Genomic DNA, 16,780 nt, shown 5'->3' with positions numbered 1-16,780 from the left:
CCATTTCTCTACTTTTTCACCCAGCAAAGCATTTTTTACGGAATGTTCGATTTTGGCGCTTGTCATAATAAAAGTAAATAAAAGTTCATATATGAGGGAAATAGACATTACTTTAGCATTTTCTGTTCATTAATTAACTTTGTCATAAAAGTCTTGAAAAACAGCTCAACAGCTCCTTTTGCCAATCCACCTGTATACAATCATCCAGATATTCCAGATTGATGTAATTTTAAGAATAGGGAAAATATTAACCAAATACCACTGCATCAAATGTTAAACGTGTCTCACTTTTTAAAAGAGCCGGGTCATCAAAGTATGACCGCAACATTTGCCCTCCAAAAATGCAAAATGCAAAATGTAAACGTGTAAAATATTTTTATCAGAGTGTAAGACGTATAATGTTAAATACAGGCTTCGGAATTTAGAGTGACCAAAAAGTATTGCAACATCGGTATGACGATATATTGGTATTTGGATATATTTTCAACAAAGTTAGTCTATTAGTTTACATTCCCCCGACTGCCAACGAGAGAAGTTAAGTTCAGTTAAGTTACGCGCTGAGAGAGTTGTGTTAATTAACATCCATACGAAAGCACCCGAAGAGAGCGGAAATGTTACGAATTTTACATTATACATGAGCATTTGACCCCAGAAACTAGAATTCGACCCCATGTATCTGTAAACGTGTAGAATGGTTATCTTGCCGCGTAAGATGTAAAATGTTAAATAACAGTTTCGGAATTCAGAGTGACCAAGACAAAAAAATCAAGAAACACCGCAACTGCGATGTATGGACAAACAACATCGCGATATTCGGGCCTTTGAAACCTGTTTCGATTCAAAAAAAAAACCCCTCGGCTCAATTCGAAAAAAACAAGCGTGGCGCAAGTTTCAATTCCTCCGACTGGTGTGTACCTGCCGCTGACTCCCCTCTCGCTGAAAATCTATACGCTGTGCATAACGAATAACTCTAAAATTGGTGCAAGCCAACGTTTCTTTATTGATTTACCCCGCGCTTCGTTTTGTTCCGCTCGCTTGTGTGCAATAAATAGAGAACGAACTGTTTTGGCTTTCGCGAACATTGCATAATTCTGGCCGCGGTCGTTAAGCTAATTTCAAATTCCGAGAATAAGGCAGAAGAAAGACCGCAGACCGAAGCACCCGCAAAAAGGCATAAAACAAAATACGAAGAAGTGCCGCAGGGGGGCGGGGGATGCGCATAATAATTAAAGAGAAAAAATAATACACAATAAGCGCAGCTTGGCTTCTGTTCTGTGATTTCAATTCCTCGGTGGTCCGCTTGTGCTTGTTATTCTTATGTGACATAACGGTATTAGGGCCTGTGCGAGAGGGGGACGAGGGAGAAAAACAAAAAAACGCTATCTGTGAATTAATAAATATTTTCTTTTCGTGGAAGATTTTTGACTGGCGGCTAACGTTTGCATTTAAATTGCAGATCTTAATCGTAGAATCCCGACCGCCACCCTGCAATAACAAGTACACTGCCGACGTCGCTGCAGCAGAGCTAAAAAACTAAAAAAAAAACAAGTGTTGTGTGCACCCATAGTCGTTGTTGTTGTTCGCCATGCTGAAAGCTCTGCTGCTGGCGCTGGTTTGCGCCGCGAGCGCAGCTGCCGCCGCCGACCTGGCGGACAAATTGCGCGATGACTCGGAACTCTCTCAGGTGAGTCAGTGGAAGAACAGTAAAAGAGGAGGGGGGCGAGGAAAGAGGTGGCGAAAGAAAACAGTGGTTAGTGGTAGCAGCAGAAACAGTTAAAGTAAATACAGCACAGACTGGGCCTAAGACCAAATCCCCCTCCATGCACCCCATGCCCCTGCTCATCCGTCAGTACAGTTGATCCTGCCTATGCCGTAATTCTAACTATCGTGGCGTGTTTGTTCTTGTATATGCTGGAAGCTGTTAATGATCAGGAATTTTATAGTTGTACGCTAAACTGAAATTTTTGTATAAATTGCTATTTTTGCATTTTATAGTTAATTCCCACCATTGTAAGCCGGAATAATCAGCAGTTGATTCGTCAAGACTTTCCATTGTCTGAATACTTAAAATTTAATGTAATTTTGATATTAATTTAATTTCATTAAAAATAGAGAAAGCTTTAATTAATGTTGATAAAATGCATTTGATAGTTAAATAGTTAGTAAAAATAACATAATTTAAATCCCTCATCAGATTAAGGGAATGATTCTCATTATGATCGTAGACTATATATTTACATATTTATAATTTCGCAAACTAGAGTCTAAATAAACTTCATAAAAAAGGAGCAATTTAACTAGAAAATTTGGCTCCAAAAACGTTGGACTATAAATAGTTGATGAATTTCCGGTAACCTTCGCATCCAATTGTGTCGCTTGCCAACTATTAGTTCCAGTTACCAAAGTTCAATTGTAAGCCCAGTCCGCCCCCACGATTCGCTGGCCTTGAAAGGAAAAGCCTTGACAGAAAAGGAGACTGCGCAAGAGGGACGGACTGAGGCACCCGCTTTCTGCATTCCGCATTTGGGCACAGGTAGTCGTCGAGGCTTCGGCAGCATTGTCCTTGACCTTTAGACAGCTCACTTGTTGTTGGGAAAAATCGATGATGCTGCAGGAAATCCAGGTTCCAGGGCAAAAACTAACGGTAGCCACTAAACTCCATTTGGCCACATTTCGTATGCATGGCGGAGTCTGTTTAGTTATGTAAAAATGAAAAGCCACATAAATTAAGCAGAAGTCGGCGGCCGTTGACGTCCACTGAGCATAACAGTTTTATATTTAGTTTTGCCTTTTACACCTTCACACGCCAACACACACAGTCGTACAAAAACAACAACAACAACAAAACAAAAACACATAGAAAAACACATTAAAATGTAAAAAAGTCAGAAGCCAACAAAGGTACGCGGCTGAAATAACAAGAACATGTGTACTGCACACAGAGGCGGCGATGGCGGCTTCAGCTGTCCAAAAGGGTTGCCCATTAACAAATTTTACGCCAGGGGGAAAAGCGATCAAAACCACAAGATAAAACTATTGATATATGAGGGCCAGGTCATGGAACGTACACACCTTTAAGACAATCTATATTAATACTATAAGTTGTAAAACTAATTGGGAAGATAATATGAAATCATAAAAGTATGTGAGAAACCCACATTTAAACCTTGAAAAATGCTTAAAATTTTTAAGATACTTTTATATCTTTATATATTTAAGAAAGATTTTACATAAATTTTAACAGCTGAGTCTATCTAGCCATGTCTGGTAGGAAAATAAATTTTTGAATTTTTTTTCTAAAAATTTAAACAAGGCCAAGAAACCAATGATTTCCAAATTGCTTAAATTAATTAATTTTCAGCATAGTTACTATCGATTTCCCAACTCAATCTCAGATGCAATCGCAAACTGAAAAATTTTGCAAAGATTTATTCCTTCCTTGTTGTAATTTTGAACCTTTTAAAGCATTCTCATATACGCTCCGCTGCTGTAAGTTCTAGTCTGTTTGTTCTCTTTTTTATAATTCCCAAAATACCTGCAAACTGAGCAAGAAGGTAAAGAGTATGCCGAGAAAGAAAATAATAGAAAGCGTGCGACAAAAGGCAAGAAAGAGTGGGACACTGGGTTGTAATTGTTGCAGCCGGTGCGGGGTCTCTATGCCTCAGGGTCTCAGGGAAGTAGTTGCATTTAAACATCACAAAACAAAAAAAAACACAACCTTTTCCAGTGGCGATATACCAAACAGAGCGTACAGCAAAAATAAAAACCGGGAAGGGGGTTTCGGCTTGCTCATTTGCACCCTTGCCTTTAGGGTATGGTAACTTTGCCCAGAAGTTTGCCACTTTCAGTGGATAGTGTTTCCGGCCATGTATTCAAAATGGGGGTGATTCAGTGTGTTTGTCATCAAATAGTAGGGGCGGAAAGTAATATTTGGTCACTTATGTAAATTTTCTACCATTAAAGGGTAAGATAAAAGCCAAACACAGCATATCAAATTCTTAGTTATGTCTTATTTATTCAGATTAACTTGTATTTCATTCCATTTCATCTAAGAATCAATATTTCACTATTGAAAAGCCATTTTAAATGTCAATAAATTGTATTAACTTGGCCAGAAAATGAATTTGAAAGTCTATCTTAATCCCCTTGCCTGTCCTTTCCATTCTTCAGTAAGCCTGCACTCTTATTTTATGCCGATAAGTTAGATAAATATAGGTTAGACCTATCTTGGCTTTTGTGGCTTATGGCTTGTGGTTTTGCTTGGCAGATCACTGGCGATCCGCAGGGAGTTTTAAAGCGGATGCCAGCCAGCAATTTACTCGGTCTATATATAGAGCTCATTGAGAGAAAACACAGCCAAGCGATTTTAATCGCTTTGAGTGAAAATTCAGCCGAAATCATTTCCATACATCCCATATGTATATATATGTATGTATGCATGTTCATGTGCGGGTTTGAGGAATGTAAAATGAGAAATGGGGAATCAGCTGACCTCCTGCGATTGACCCCCACTTCCTGTCGTGCGTCCAACGTCTTGTGTGTTTTATTAATTTTAATTTTTAACCTTTGACTGATGCAACGGCAAAGGCTGAGCCGGGGGGATCGTCAACTGTCGCCTAGGAACACTCACTGTACAGTGCACTACACTTGCTCGCAGCATCATCGAATTCAATTAAATTTAATTTAAGATTACAATGCGAAGCCAAGGCGCGTTATTTGATATGCGACGAGCTCCATTTCATCCGAGGCGATGAATGAGCCACGACTGACCTTAATGGATCCACATCCACATAGCTCATAGACGGAGGAGCTACATACATCTGTGATGTTCTGTGGGCGTGGGCGAGAAACGGCCTCGGAGTGTTGCCAGTAGTAGTCTCCCCCCATTTTTCTGGACCCCCCTTTTTCCACCATTTCCCTGTACTATACCAATTAAAAGAGAAATGCTGCCCGAGTCTCAAGTCCCAAAGGGGTTGAGAGACCGCTTTCGCTTTTGCTTTTCTGTTTCTGCTGCCGCTGCAATTATCAAAAAAAAAAAAAGGAAGGAAAGAAAGAACAATGATACAACAGACATATGCATATATAATTTGTACCAATTAAATTTATTTATACAACATGCACTCGCTCTGAAGGAAACCACCATTATACTGCAGAGATCCAGACCCCCAGCTCCTGATCCGATTTCAGTCCCTATTCCATACCACGAAGCTTGGCTCGTTCTCTTGGCTAATTAGTTTTAATGGCTCCATTAGATGATGATGATGATGGAAATTGAATATCCTCAAGTGCCATGCCTCAGAAAAATCCCCTGCTCTTGTCTTTGTAGTTGTTTTGCTCTAGGAAATTAGTACAATTTTTGGCTACAATTCTTGAAAGAAAAAAAAAACACAACAAGTTTGAACTGCCAGCGGTTCTCTCTTTCTCTCTTTCTTTCTTTCTCTCTCTCTCTCTATCTATTTCAGAGCACTGCCAATTCCTTGAGGCGCCTTATGCCAGTTAGGGTAAGCTGCAATTCCAAAACAAAAAAAATCAAAACAACGAAACAGAAACAAACATGAACACAATTAGGCAACACAACATGCAAAACCCGAGAAACAACAGACAATCATTACAACGAACTTTCACATGTTTTGTGCTTAATTTAGTTACCAACAAAAATATCCATCAAGACATTGGCCAAATTATTGTTTGCCCCGCCGTCTGACTCTTACCCTTGATTTTGGGGTGCGTCTGCCACCCGAGGGGTCATTGGCTTGGCACTTGTGGCACCGGGGGGGGAAATCAAAATGCGCTTTTCAAAACCCTCCCCCTTTGTTGGGAGCTGCTGCTGCCGCTGCTGCGTTTAGTGTTTGCATAGTAAATGAGACGCCGCCCCATTCAGAAAGGGAAACTCTTTTATCGATGACAGGATAATACTCTAACAATTGCTACAAATTCATCAGGGCTTCCGAAAAAGACTCCCCTGGGGGCAAAATGCATCTAGCATCCTTATCGCGATTATCTGCCGGAAACTCCCTTGCTTTCATCATCAACATCATTAAATGCAAAAAACATTCGATAACGAAAATTTATGAAAGTAATTGCATCTAATTGTCAAACGCAACCCCAGAGGGTTGAAACTAGAAAGGATGCTGACAGATGGGCCATGGAAAATGGCCGCCAAGCGGAAAGTGTCGCTTGATAAACAATATCTATTCAGGATTCGGAACAACTCTCATTGAATCTGTAGAACCTGGTACCTGAAGCCCATATCCCATATCAACCTGTGACATATGCCACAGCCAATCCCTAATACCCCACTTAGCCAGCAGGGCACTCTCCTTAAGATAAGCGAATAACATTTTGAGAGCGAAATAGAAACCGGCCAAGCAGTTCTGGCCAAAACCGGAGACGGGATAAGAACAAAGCCAGCGGCGACTCGAATGTCCACAACCAGGACAACCACACCGATATAACGACAACAACTGACGGTCTCGAATTACCTAAAAAAAAAAGAGGAAAAAACAACGTAAACGGACAACAAGAACACAAAGTATTCACACTCAGGGAAAATAACTATATAATCCTTGATGAAGGTTATTTTATTATTAAGGTGCGTGTTTCAGTACATTTTCAGAGCGAGTTTTACAATAATATTTTCGGTGCTGCTTACTATACATACTCTCTTCTCTAATCTTCTATATAACTTCAAGAATATTAAGTTTAAAATTAGTTTTATTTATTGATTGCGTAGATCAAGGATCTCTAGTACTTTAATTTGAAACAAAACCTCTTTTTCTCGGTGTGCATGCGTGAGTATTGACGATGCCAGAGCATAGATATCTATGTTCAGCAGTGAGGGGGAAATGAAAATGTAAAAAGGAAAAGGGAAAGGACCGACTTTAGAAGCCAAATTGCCATGACTCATGCTGGGCCACAGTGAAAACACGAGAGAGTTACACAAGCGTTTTAAAGGAGGGCACGGAAAAAGGTGTTGTCCTCGACAGGACACGCACCCACACAGCACACACACACACACTCACACACACACCAGACCCAGACAGGACCTCATAAAGCTGACTGGGAATGTGCAGCGGGGCGTGGCGGACAGTGGTTCTCCTCGGCCACAGAGTGTGCGGTTGCATGCGGCCATCGTCACATGTGGCAGGGGCAGGTGGTGCCGGATCGGGTCTGTCCCGTTCCCGGACCTGGTTTAGGGTCAGTGGCTGGGTGGCTGGGTAATGCATTTTTCACATCCCACACTCTCGTTAGAATGACACACTAGCCGCCACTATACAAACCACCCCAGGACTTATGTAATTGGTTCAATAAACCTTTTTTCAGGACACATGCATAATGTGCTGTTCCTCATTTTATTAGTTTGTTTGAGGTTGCCATGGAAGTTGGCCGGTTGCCGTTTTGCCAAAACCGCCCAACAACCGAAGCGATAAGGAAACGAACGAACCAACCAACCAACCACCCTGAAAAGGCACCCACCCAACCCCAACCCATTACCCCCACCAGAATCACCACCCACAACTCGCACTCCCCACTTGGTTCAATAAGATATATTGGCAATATAGAGCGCATCGAATGAGTGTAACGAACCCGGTTTATTTTTGCAGTTCTACAGCCTGCTGGAGGCCAATCCCATTGCCAATTCGACACTTTCGCTGCGCAGCTGCACGATCTTTGTGCCCACCAATGAAGCCTTCCAACGCTACAAGAGCAAAACCGCCCATGTGCTCTATCACATTAGTGAGTTTCATATTCAATTAGTTTGATTAAAAATAATTTTAATATTCATATACTCTCATCCCCACAGCCACGGAGGCGTTCACCCAGAAACGACTGCCCAGTTACGTGTCATCGGACATGGATGGCAATCCACCGCTGTATATCACAAAGAACTCCAATGGTGACATCTTTGTGAACAATGCCCGGATCATCCCCTCGCTCAGTGTGGAGACCAACAGCAATGGCAAGCGGCAGGTCAGTGGCCCCCCATTCCTATCCATAAGGCAACCTATTGAATCTGCATTTGTCTGTCCACAGATTATGCACATCATTGACGAGGTGCTGGAGCCGCTTACCGTGAAGCCCGGACATTCAGATGTAAGCAACAATCCGGATGCTCTAAACTTCCTCAAGAGCGCCGAGGAATTTAATGTGGACAACATTGGTGTGCGTACCTACCGCAGCCAGGTGACACTGGGCAAAAAGGAGTCCGTTTTCGAAGCAGCCGGACAGCACACCTTTCTTGTTCCCGTGGATGAGGGCTTCAAGGTTGGACCTACATTATCAGTATTATTTTTTGTAAGATGCTTAAGAAACCCCCTTTTGATTGCAGCTCTCGGCTCGCAGCAGCCTGGTGGATGCCAAGGTCATTGATGGCCATGTGATACCCAACACTGTTATCTTCACTGCCGCCGCTCAGCACGACGATCCCAAGACTTCTGCCGCCTTCGAGGATCTCCTCAAGGTCACCGTCAGTTTCTTCAAGCAGAAGAACGGCAAAAGTAATGAAATAGCATTCATTCTTAGGAATATTTTACTTAATTTATATATCATTTTGCAGTGTATGTCAAGTCCAACACCATTGTGGGAGATGCCAAGCATCGCGAAGGCGTAGTTCTGGCCGAGATCGTAAAGGCCAACATTCCAGTGCGCAACGGAGTCGTCCATTTGATTCACCGTCCGCTAATGATCATCGATACGACGGTCACCCAATTCCTGCAGGTATGTTGGGTGTTGAAGGAAACTGAATTCTCCAATAGTAGACACAACACCAATACAGACACAGACAGACCACAGATATACACACAAATAGAAGCAGTGATAGTGCCTGCGGCTTGTGATAAGGCTTGGCATTTTGATTGGCTCGGCACGCACTGAAAGATAGCGCTGGCGGCGACCAAGAGATACTAGGAGGCCAATTGAATCGCTTGCCAGCCCCAGCGAATGCTACAACACATGAAAACACACATTAAAACATATCGAGCACTCGGCTTTTCTTTGCTTTTTGTTGAGCGCCTTTTCAAACGCACAAAATGACCAAGAAAGGGGTTATATTTCCCAGGCCATAGTTTCCACAGCGCTCAACTGAGGGCAAAGCCAAACCAAATGAATTTGCACCCAAATACCACAGATTAGACACATACAATATACTCTAGAACCCAAGCTAAAGTAACCCCCTAGGTACATTTCCTAAATACAAATAAACCCAAAGTCTGATTTTACCTAGAACTGAATTTCTGTGCCCCAAAACTGGTGCAACATTTTCTCAAAAAAAAAAAAAACAAAAGAATCTTGCCCAGTTCCTGTGATTTTCTCAATTCGGTTCTATGTAAAATCAAAAGCAAAATTTTATTTTAAAATAATTTTTAAAATATAAATTTTATTTTAAAAAAATTTTGGGTGTAATGTAAGTATTGCCAAAACAAACAAAAAAATGAAAATCGAAAAAAAAATATATATATACCTAAACGCCATGTAATTCATGTAAATTTTTTCTATGAATCAGATTTCCCTATCAATATGCATTTCACTGGCAGTTAAGGCATTGCAAACTGCCATCGACTGACTCAGTATTGGGCAAGGCGCTTCCCCATTTGGCCCCTAAAATGAAATTCGAAACGTGATTTAGTCACGAATTATTATTGGGTATTATCAAAATTGCTAACAAGGCATAGCGCTTTGCTCGATCTGAACTGGAATTCGACAAAAACTTCATTCACCAAACTACTCCCATCGTTCTCTATTGAATGTATTGGTATTTTAATGGTCTCAAAAGCGAGAGATGAAATTGAGATGTTCATTTTAATTGGCTTGAAGCTCGATGTTCCCTGCATATATCAATCTATGATCAATCACCGATCATTCGCTGTTCGCTCGCTATCAGCCGGCATGCTTGATCACATCGTAATTGTAGCTGTACTATATCTACATATATATGTTTCTTCTGCGCATTATCTGCAAATACCCAGAGAATGGCTCTCCCTCATGGACATACACACATTACAATACAGTGCGTTTCGAAACTATGGGACTACCTTGATTAATTGGAACTTAATTCCAATTGTAGTTCCCATTTAGTTGTGAAACGGACTGGTGCAGTTGGTATATCAATCGACAGATCGAATCGTCATATCGTTTATTGCAATATCATTTTTTGAAATTCCACTATAGTTCTGTTGTAATTACTCGTACTCTGCTCTCTTTTGGCTACACTTACTGATCCATACCTCTATCCTTTGTTTCTCGCAACATGCCGAATAATTGTATTTAAAACTACACAAAAACACAACCCAACCAAACATATCGCTCTAAAATTGAAAACGATGCACCGATAAATTGACAAAAACCAAACCGTTGACGCATTCAGTCGTTCAAGGTAAACCGAAAACAAGATCCAATTATAATATTTATTTTATTGATTTGTTAAAAGTTGCATTTTGATTTGCATCCCCCTGCATGAGTCTCCTCCCAGATACGGCTTTGAATTTTTGAGTTGAGTGATTTTGAGAAGGAATTGAAAGGAGTTTAAGCCACCTTAGATTAAATTATTCAGCACCTACTTATTATTTTTAAAGCTAGAAATGTATTATATTGGGAGCTTTATCTAAAAATTGGCTTGGTTAAGAATTTATTCTGTTTAAACAATTGTTTAATTCTTGCTTTTGTCCCTCCCATAACATCTTATTTCCTTGATTGTGCGATTACGTTGTACCATTTTGCCCCTGTATTTCCATATCATTTTTTAACTGGCTGCAATGTTTAAAAGTGGTTTGAAATATTTTATTAACTGATAGTATGATGTTTAATTCGCTGTAAATGTTGAAAAGTGCACGCCAGTTCCATAGCGATCAGCAATTATGTAAATATATAAACCAGACCGTTTGCCTGCTAACTGCAAAATGCCTAAGAACAACGAGAATAAAATATATATTTCCATTGTGCTTCTTCCAAATGTGTTCTTCTGTGGCGGAACAACTATATGGCACTCTGCGTGGATACAAAAATATTAAACAAATATCCGATTTCTATGAATGTGTGTTTACAATTCCAAAATCTTATTCGAAATATATCCTCCTACTTCTACCACTACGTTTTGTAAACCGATTTAGTTCATGAACGTAAGTAATATTGACACCAGCAGCAGTAACAACAATAAGCAGAACAAGTACAAGAACCACAACAACAGTCATCAGTGCAACGCTTCGCTATCAAATTGCCATCCAACCCAATCACCGCACAATCAAAAATACCACTCGAATAATAATTGAATAATTCGTTATTAATTCAGATATAGTCGTAGTGAACCATTAAGCATTATTCCCATCGATTCACCACTCAATTTGGTCAGCCATGAAATCCCCAATTCAAATTGGCTAATTGTACTTTACCCGCCCCTTAAAAACTGAACTCTCCTGAAAACACCGAAAGCTTATGCGTGTATCCCTCCCTTCCATCCAACAGTATGTTTTTTTAGATTATTATTTCATCTTTAAAAGACTCTTTCCACATAGTACGAATTCAACTGAATAATTATGCTTTCTCTTTCTAAGGAAAATGCTGAGAACGGAGCTCTGCGAAAGTTCTACGAGGTTATCATGGATAATGGAGGCGCTGTCCTGGATGACATCAACAATTTGTCAGAGGTAACCATTTTGGCGCCCAGTAATGAGGCTTGGAACTCTTCCAATATCAACAATATTCTGCGGTAAGATCACTTAGACTAGAAATTATGTTACTTATTTCTAATAATCAATTTTTACAGAGATCGCAATAAGATGAGGCAAATCCTAAACATGCACATCATCAAGGACCGCTTGAATGTGGAGAAGATCCGACAGAAGAATACTAATTTGGTTGGTATTAATACGAGTATATAAATATAATCAGTTACTAATGAAACCTCTACCTATTTTACAGATTGCTCAGGTTCCCACTGTCAACAACAACACCTTCCTCTACTTCAATGTCCGCGGCGAGGGTTCGGAGGCTGTGATCACCGTTGAGGGTGGTGGCGTCAATGCCACCGTTATCCAAGCGGACGTGGCCCAGACCAATGGCTTTGTCCATATTATTGATCATGTTTTGGGTGTCCCATACACCACTGTGCTGGGCAAACTGGAATCCGATCCCATGATGAGGTAAAAACATTAGTTTGGGAATGCATTTACAGCCTCACTATACATAAATATTATTTCTGTAGCGATACCTACAAGATGGGCCAGTTCTCGCACTTCAACGATCAGCTGAACAATACCCAGCGTCGCTTCACCTACTTCGTGCCCAGGGATAAGGGCTGGCAGAAGACTGAGCTGGACTATCCATCGGCTCACAAGAAGCTGTTCATGCAAGATTTTGCCTATCATGTGAGTCTCTAGTTCACCATTATCTTGCCCCTTTTGAAACTTAGTGTTTTCCTTACAGTCCAAGTCCATTCTGGAGCGGCATTTGGCCATTTCGGATTTCCCGTACACCATGAAGGATCTGGTCAAATTCTCACAGGAGTCTGGCAGCGTCATCCTACCCACATTCCGTGACTCCCTCAACATCCGCGTGGAGGAGGAGGCTGGACGTAAGTACCAAATCGATGGAGCCAAGGGCTCAGCTGCTTTCTCTTTCAATTCAATTCAAGTCGATTCGATTCATTGAAATTTGATTTGATTCTCTATTGGTACTCTCCCCTACCGTGCTGTATTACTAACCGAAACCTGTTTTTCTATAACTCTCGAACTAAATTTCTCGCTTTGTGCTTAACTAAATCTAACCGTTGTCCAATCGAAAGATCTACATGATGAGTATGCTAGTCACGAATGGACTGGTGAGTTCTGTCGTTTGTCAAACCCACATCGCACTGCCCACAACAGAAAAAGACCCCCAACTTGGCCATAAACATGCCCGTCCATAGCTCTATCGCTCATTGGGCACTCCACTAGCATCAGTAGACAAATCATCGAACCTTCATTTACTCTTTATTCCGATCTTTGGTTAATAAGAACTACCTCCTTTTGCAGGATATGTGATCATCTGGAACTACAAGAAGATCAACGTGTACCGGCCGGATGTGGAGTGCACCAACGGTATCATTCATGTCATCGACTACCCGCTCCTGGAGGAGAAGGATGTGGTCGTGGCCGGAGGTAGCTATTTGCCAGAATCAAGCATTTGCATCATCCTGGGCAACCTCATAATGATAACAGTAGCCAAGTTCTTGAACTAAACGCATCCGATATGTAAAAACCAATCCAATCCAAAGCAAATGCAAATCAAACAACAGCCACAACAACAGTCGTCAACCGAACAAGAAACCAACAACACTCACACTCAGTATCAGAATCAGAATTCAGAATCAGACTAATGTGACATCCCACATGGATGTAGATAATTAGCACTAGTTTGTTGATATTGAAGCAACCGAAACTGTATCTGTAATATATATGCGTCACAAGGAACGATCATCATTCCATGTCCACCAACCCACACACAACACACACACACTCAACCATCATAGAAAACGCATGCAGAAAACAGAAAACTGCCTGCTGAATTTGCTTTTTCGCCAGAAACAAAAAAAATAATGAATCAGAAAAGAAGCCGAGATAAATGAATAGGACGGCGACGATGATACCCTTACTTTTAAGTATTAAACTCGAAACCCCTTCTAAGGCCTTATGTATTATATGAAATATACAACTCTTTGTAAAACATTTTACGTTTATGTTCGACCTATGACCACACCATATACTGGTAGCTTACGTTCATCAGCTCGCTAATTTTTAAGTTTAGACCCACGTCGATCTTTCTGCCTATGTATTGACGCTGATATCGTACCATGAAGTATCCGATTGTGTTTATGATTTAAGTGTATATTTTTTGTGAATTGCTTGTTTTAGTTAATGGTCTAATTTATGATTTACGAAACGAGTTATCTTAAGTAGAATGCGAATCTCATTTGTACATGTCGACGCGAAAGCATCACACTCCCATGCTCTCATTACACTAAACCCCAGAACATAAGTCTATGCATACATACATACATGAACATGTAACGAACCGAAGTCATTGTAAGATTCGAAGGTGTGAAATTTTATAAATAAACTGAAAGTTTTTCATTTGAACCTAACTATAAGCCTGCCAGATAAGTAGCTCAGGCGAACGACCTATGTAAGCTCAGAACTACATATATCAAAGTCGGACGTGAAAAAGAAAGCAACGCAACCGAATCAAACCAAGAAATTCAATTATATGAAACGCCATCCTGCACTTAGTTGTTAGCCCGCCGCAATGCATGTTAACACGCCCATTTACCCACACACACACCCCAAAAGACATGGAGCGAGAGTGGTCAGTGCTAGTCCTATGTGAGTTTGAAACTGCCGCCAACTACAAACTACAAAACTGCATACATCAAAATATATCGTGTAATCCACATCCAAACACATGTCATCACCGAATGGATTTTGATATCAATTTTAACTTGCAAAGAACGAAATTCCCCCAGTTGCATTTTAAACTTTGTACGTAGTGGAAGAAACTAGTTTATAGTCTATAGTCCGACATGTAGAACAACCCAATTGCTAACTATATATACCAACTCTCTTTCTATTTCTCTCTGTCTCTCCCCCTAATGCTATGTACTTATAGGTTAGACATTGTAACTAGTGTTAACCGGCAAAGGCGAACACTGAAATGTACTATTTCCCCAAAAAGTAACTATCAGCCTACCAGTACACACTCTCACCAGTCTCAACTATCACCACCTAAGCCACTTAGGAAACTCAGTCGCAAAAGACATCCCAAAGCTGGGGCAGTCGCTTCACGTAGTTGCTAGTTCCCGATCCCATCCGATCGAAACATTCCGGCAGTCTTTATCTTTAGTAGGTGGTTTAGTTTAGTTTTATTCGGTGCAGTGCTAAGTGAGAATGTGCGAGAACGAGAATATTAAGATGAATATATGAATATAGAGAGAATACGCTAATGAAATGACACGAAAGCTTTAAGGAGTCGCTGGAAGAGTGCGGATCGGAGATGTAGAATGGAGAGGAACCGCATTGCAATCGCAATTTGTGTCGTAGTCAGTAGTTACACGTTAAACGTCGTCTTAACGTGTAACTAGTGCCTTACTAAAGATAAACGCATTACCTTAACCTTTATACAAATTTACTCGAAACAACTTGTGCCCCAAATAACGAAAGAACCCAAGTACATACATACGTTCCGCTTCAAGAGTCATCCAGATATGCCTGCATATATGGATGGACACCCAACAATACAAGTATAATAATAATAATAACTACAAAATGATATTGCGCCACACGCTATTTACACCAAAATACACCAAACAAATCGAGAAATGCATATTTTTCATATATTTAATTGTCAGAATAATATATAACGTATATGTAGTTTATTTACTGTACAACTCAGAGTCAACAAAATGGAAATTAAATCACATATATCGATGTATATTTAGCAATTGAGTTTCGAGGCATCGCGTCAGACACGCGAATATATGAATAAATCTATATACAATATGCGAAACCAAGCAAAAACTATGCGAAACTGCAGTGCAAAAGAATATTATTCCATTTTATTTTACGACAAGCGCTTTTTACAAATAAACCGAAACCCAATTTAATTACTCGTAAATGAAAAGCAAGATTATATTTAGCATTAGTTAAACTAATTATTACATGTACTAGAAAACCGAATGTCAACCGAGAATCTTCAGCATGCTTGAGCGAATAATAAAACTTGAAAAATAACTATAAATTAATTAAAGAGATTGTGTTAACTAAGGGAAATGGGAAAATGAAACGAAATATAACTTTAAAATACACTAAATATACTTATCTGGCTTTCTCAACTCCACTGCACACTCCGGTGTACGATAAGGTCAGTTGCGCGGGGATTTTAAATTTAAAGTTTCAAAACTTCAAAGTGTGGCCAGCGGCAGCGAACAGAATATCCTTTCAAAGTTTGACAATGCAAAAGAGTTGCCGGCCATGCCACGAAATGTTGCGTATGTAGCTTAGGTGAGTTAGAGTCGAAATGGAACGGTGGAAAAAGAAACACGGGAGGATTTTTTATTTTTATTATATTTCGTAAATGAACAACTAAATCGAACATGCATGCTAAAAAATCAACTAACTCATGTTTCGTTTTGGGTTTAGCGGTATTTATACTTTGGTTCTCTCTCTCTTTGAAAAATTGTGTTCTCACGGATTTCTTAATGTCTCTGCTAATCGAAAATGTTTCACAATACCCTTTGTGTCGGGATTCAAGATATTTAATGAAGTCTTAAGAATTGAAAAAAGTTGTTCAAATTTACAACCATGTGGCAATATTTAAGATATATACTTTTACTAGGATAAAGACTAAGGAATATTTGGTTAATATTTCATTGAAAATCTAATAATAGTGGGTGGCGCTTTCGGACTGTTAACTGGGGCGCGAACCATGAAAATGGAACCAGATATGAACCGGCAGAGAACCAGTTGCTGAACCAGCTAGTGGAACAAGTTGTTGAACCAGACAATGGAACCAGTTGCTGAACCAGACAATGGAACACGGATAGAAAAAAATACTAAAATTATCAAGAAAGGACGTTAACTTCGACACTCCGAAATTGTTATACCCTTACACTTTTCAATTATAACATTCATTATTAATGCAATATAAATTATATATATTCACTTAAAAACACCGAAGTAATGTAAATACTATAAATATATATATAATGTCTATAGTTTTACATTCAGAGTTTTGAATTTTCCTCTACATTTAAAGA

The 16,780-nt window shown here is 40.0% G+C and overlaps 1 protein-coding gene across 27 annotated transcripts; it reads left to right on the top strand.

Moving 5' to 3' along the window:
* Positions 1 to 495: 495 nt before the first annotated feature.
* Positions 496 to 15,766, top strand: Fas1 (fasciclin 1 Fas1 domain-containing). 27 transcript variants are annotated; one of them, XM_086840102.1, is made up of 16 exons: positions 725 to 907; positions 1,457 to 1,684; positions 5,463 to 5,501; positions 7,605 to 7,737; positions 7,805 to 7,971; positions 8,035 to 8,265; positions 8,330 to 8,498; positions 8,558 to 8,718; positions 11,547 to 11,701; positions 11,759 to 11,849; positions 11,914 to 12,134; positions 12,197 to 12,359; positions 12,418 to 12,565; positions 12,776 to 12,811; positions 13,005 to 13,130; positions 14,635 to 15,766. In XM_086840102.1, the coding sequence occupies exons 2-16, from the start codon at positions 1,586 to 1,588 to the stop codon at positions 14,637 to 14,639; spliced, it is 1,944 nt and encodes a 647-aa protein (XP_086696228.1). In that variant the 5' UTR covers positions 725 to 907; positions 1,457 to 1,585; the 3' UTR covers positions 14,640 to 15,766. The 27 variants fall into 27 exon arrangements, with proteins under 27 accessions (XP_086696242.1, XP_086696228.1, XP_086696235.1 ...); XM_086840103.1 differs by having other exon boundaries at positions 862 to 1,171; XM_086840109.1 differs by lacking the exon at positions 5,463 to 5,501.
* The last annotated feature ends 1,014 nt before the right edge of the window (positions 15,767 to 16,780 follow it).

This window comes from Drosophila serrata, unplaced genomic scaffold (genome assembly GCF_035046125.1).
Source record: "Drosophila serrata isolate PLE 108 unplaced genomic scaffold, ASM3504612v1 contig_382, whole genome shotgun sequence".
NCBI classification, from domain to species: Eukaryota; Metazoa; Arthropoda; class Insecta; order Diptera; family Drosophilidae; genus Drosophila; species Drosophila serrata.
The sequence above is the reverse complement of the archived record's forward strand: the minus strand, read 5'-3'. Positions and strand labels throughout refer to the sequence as shown.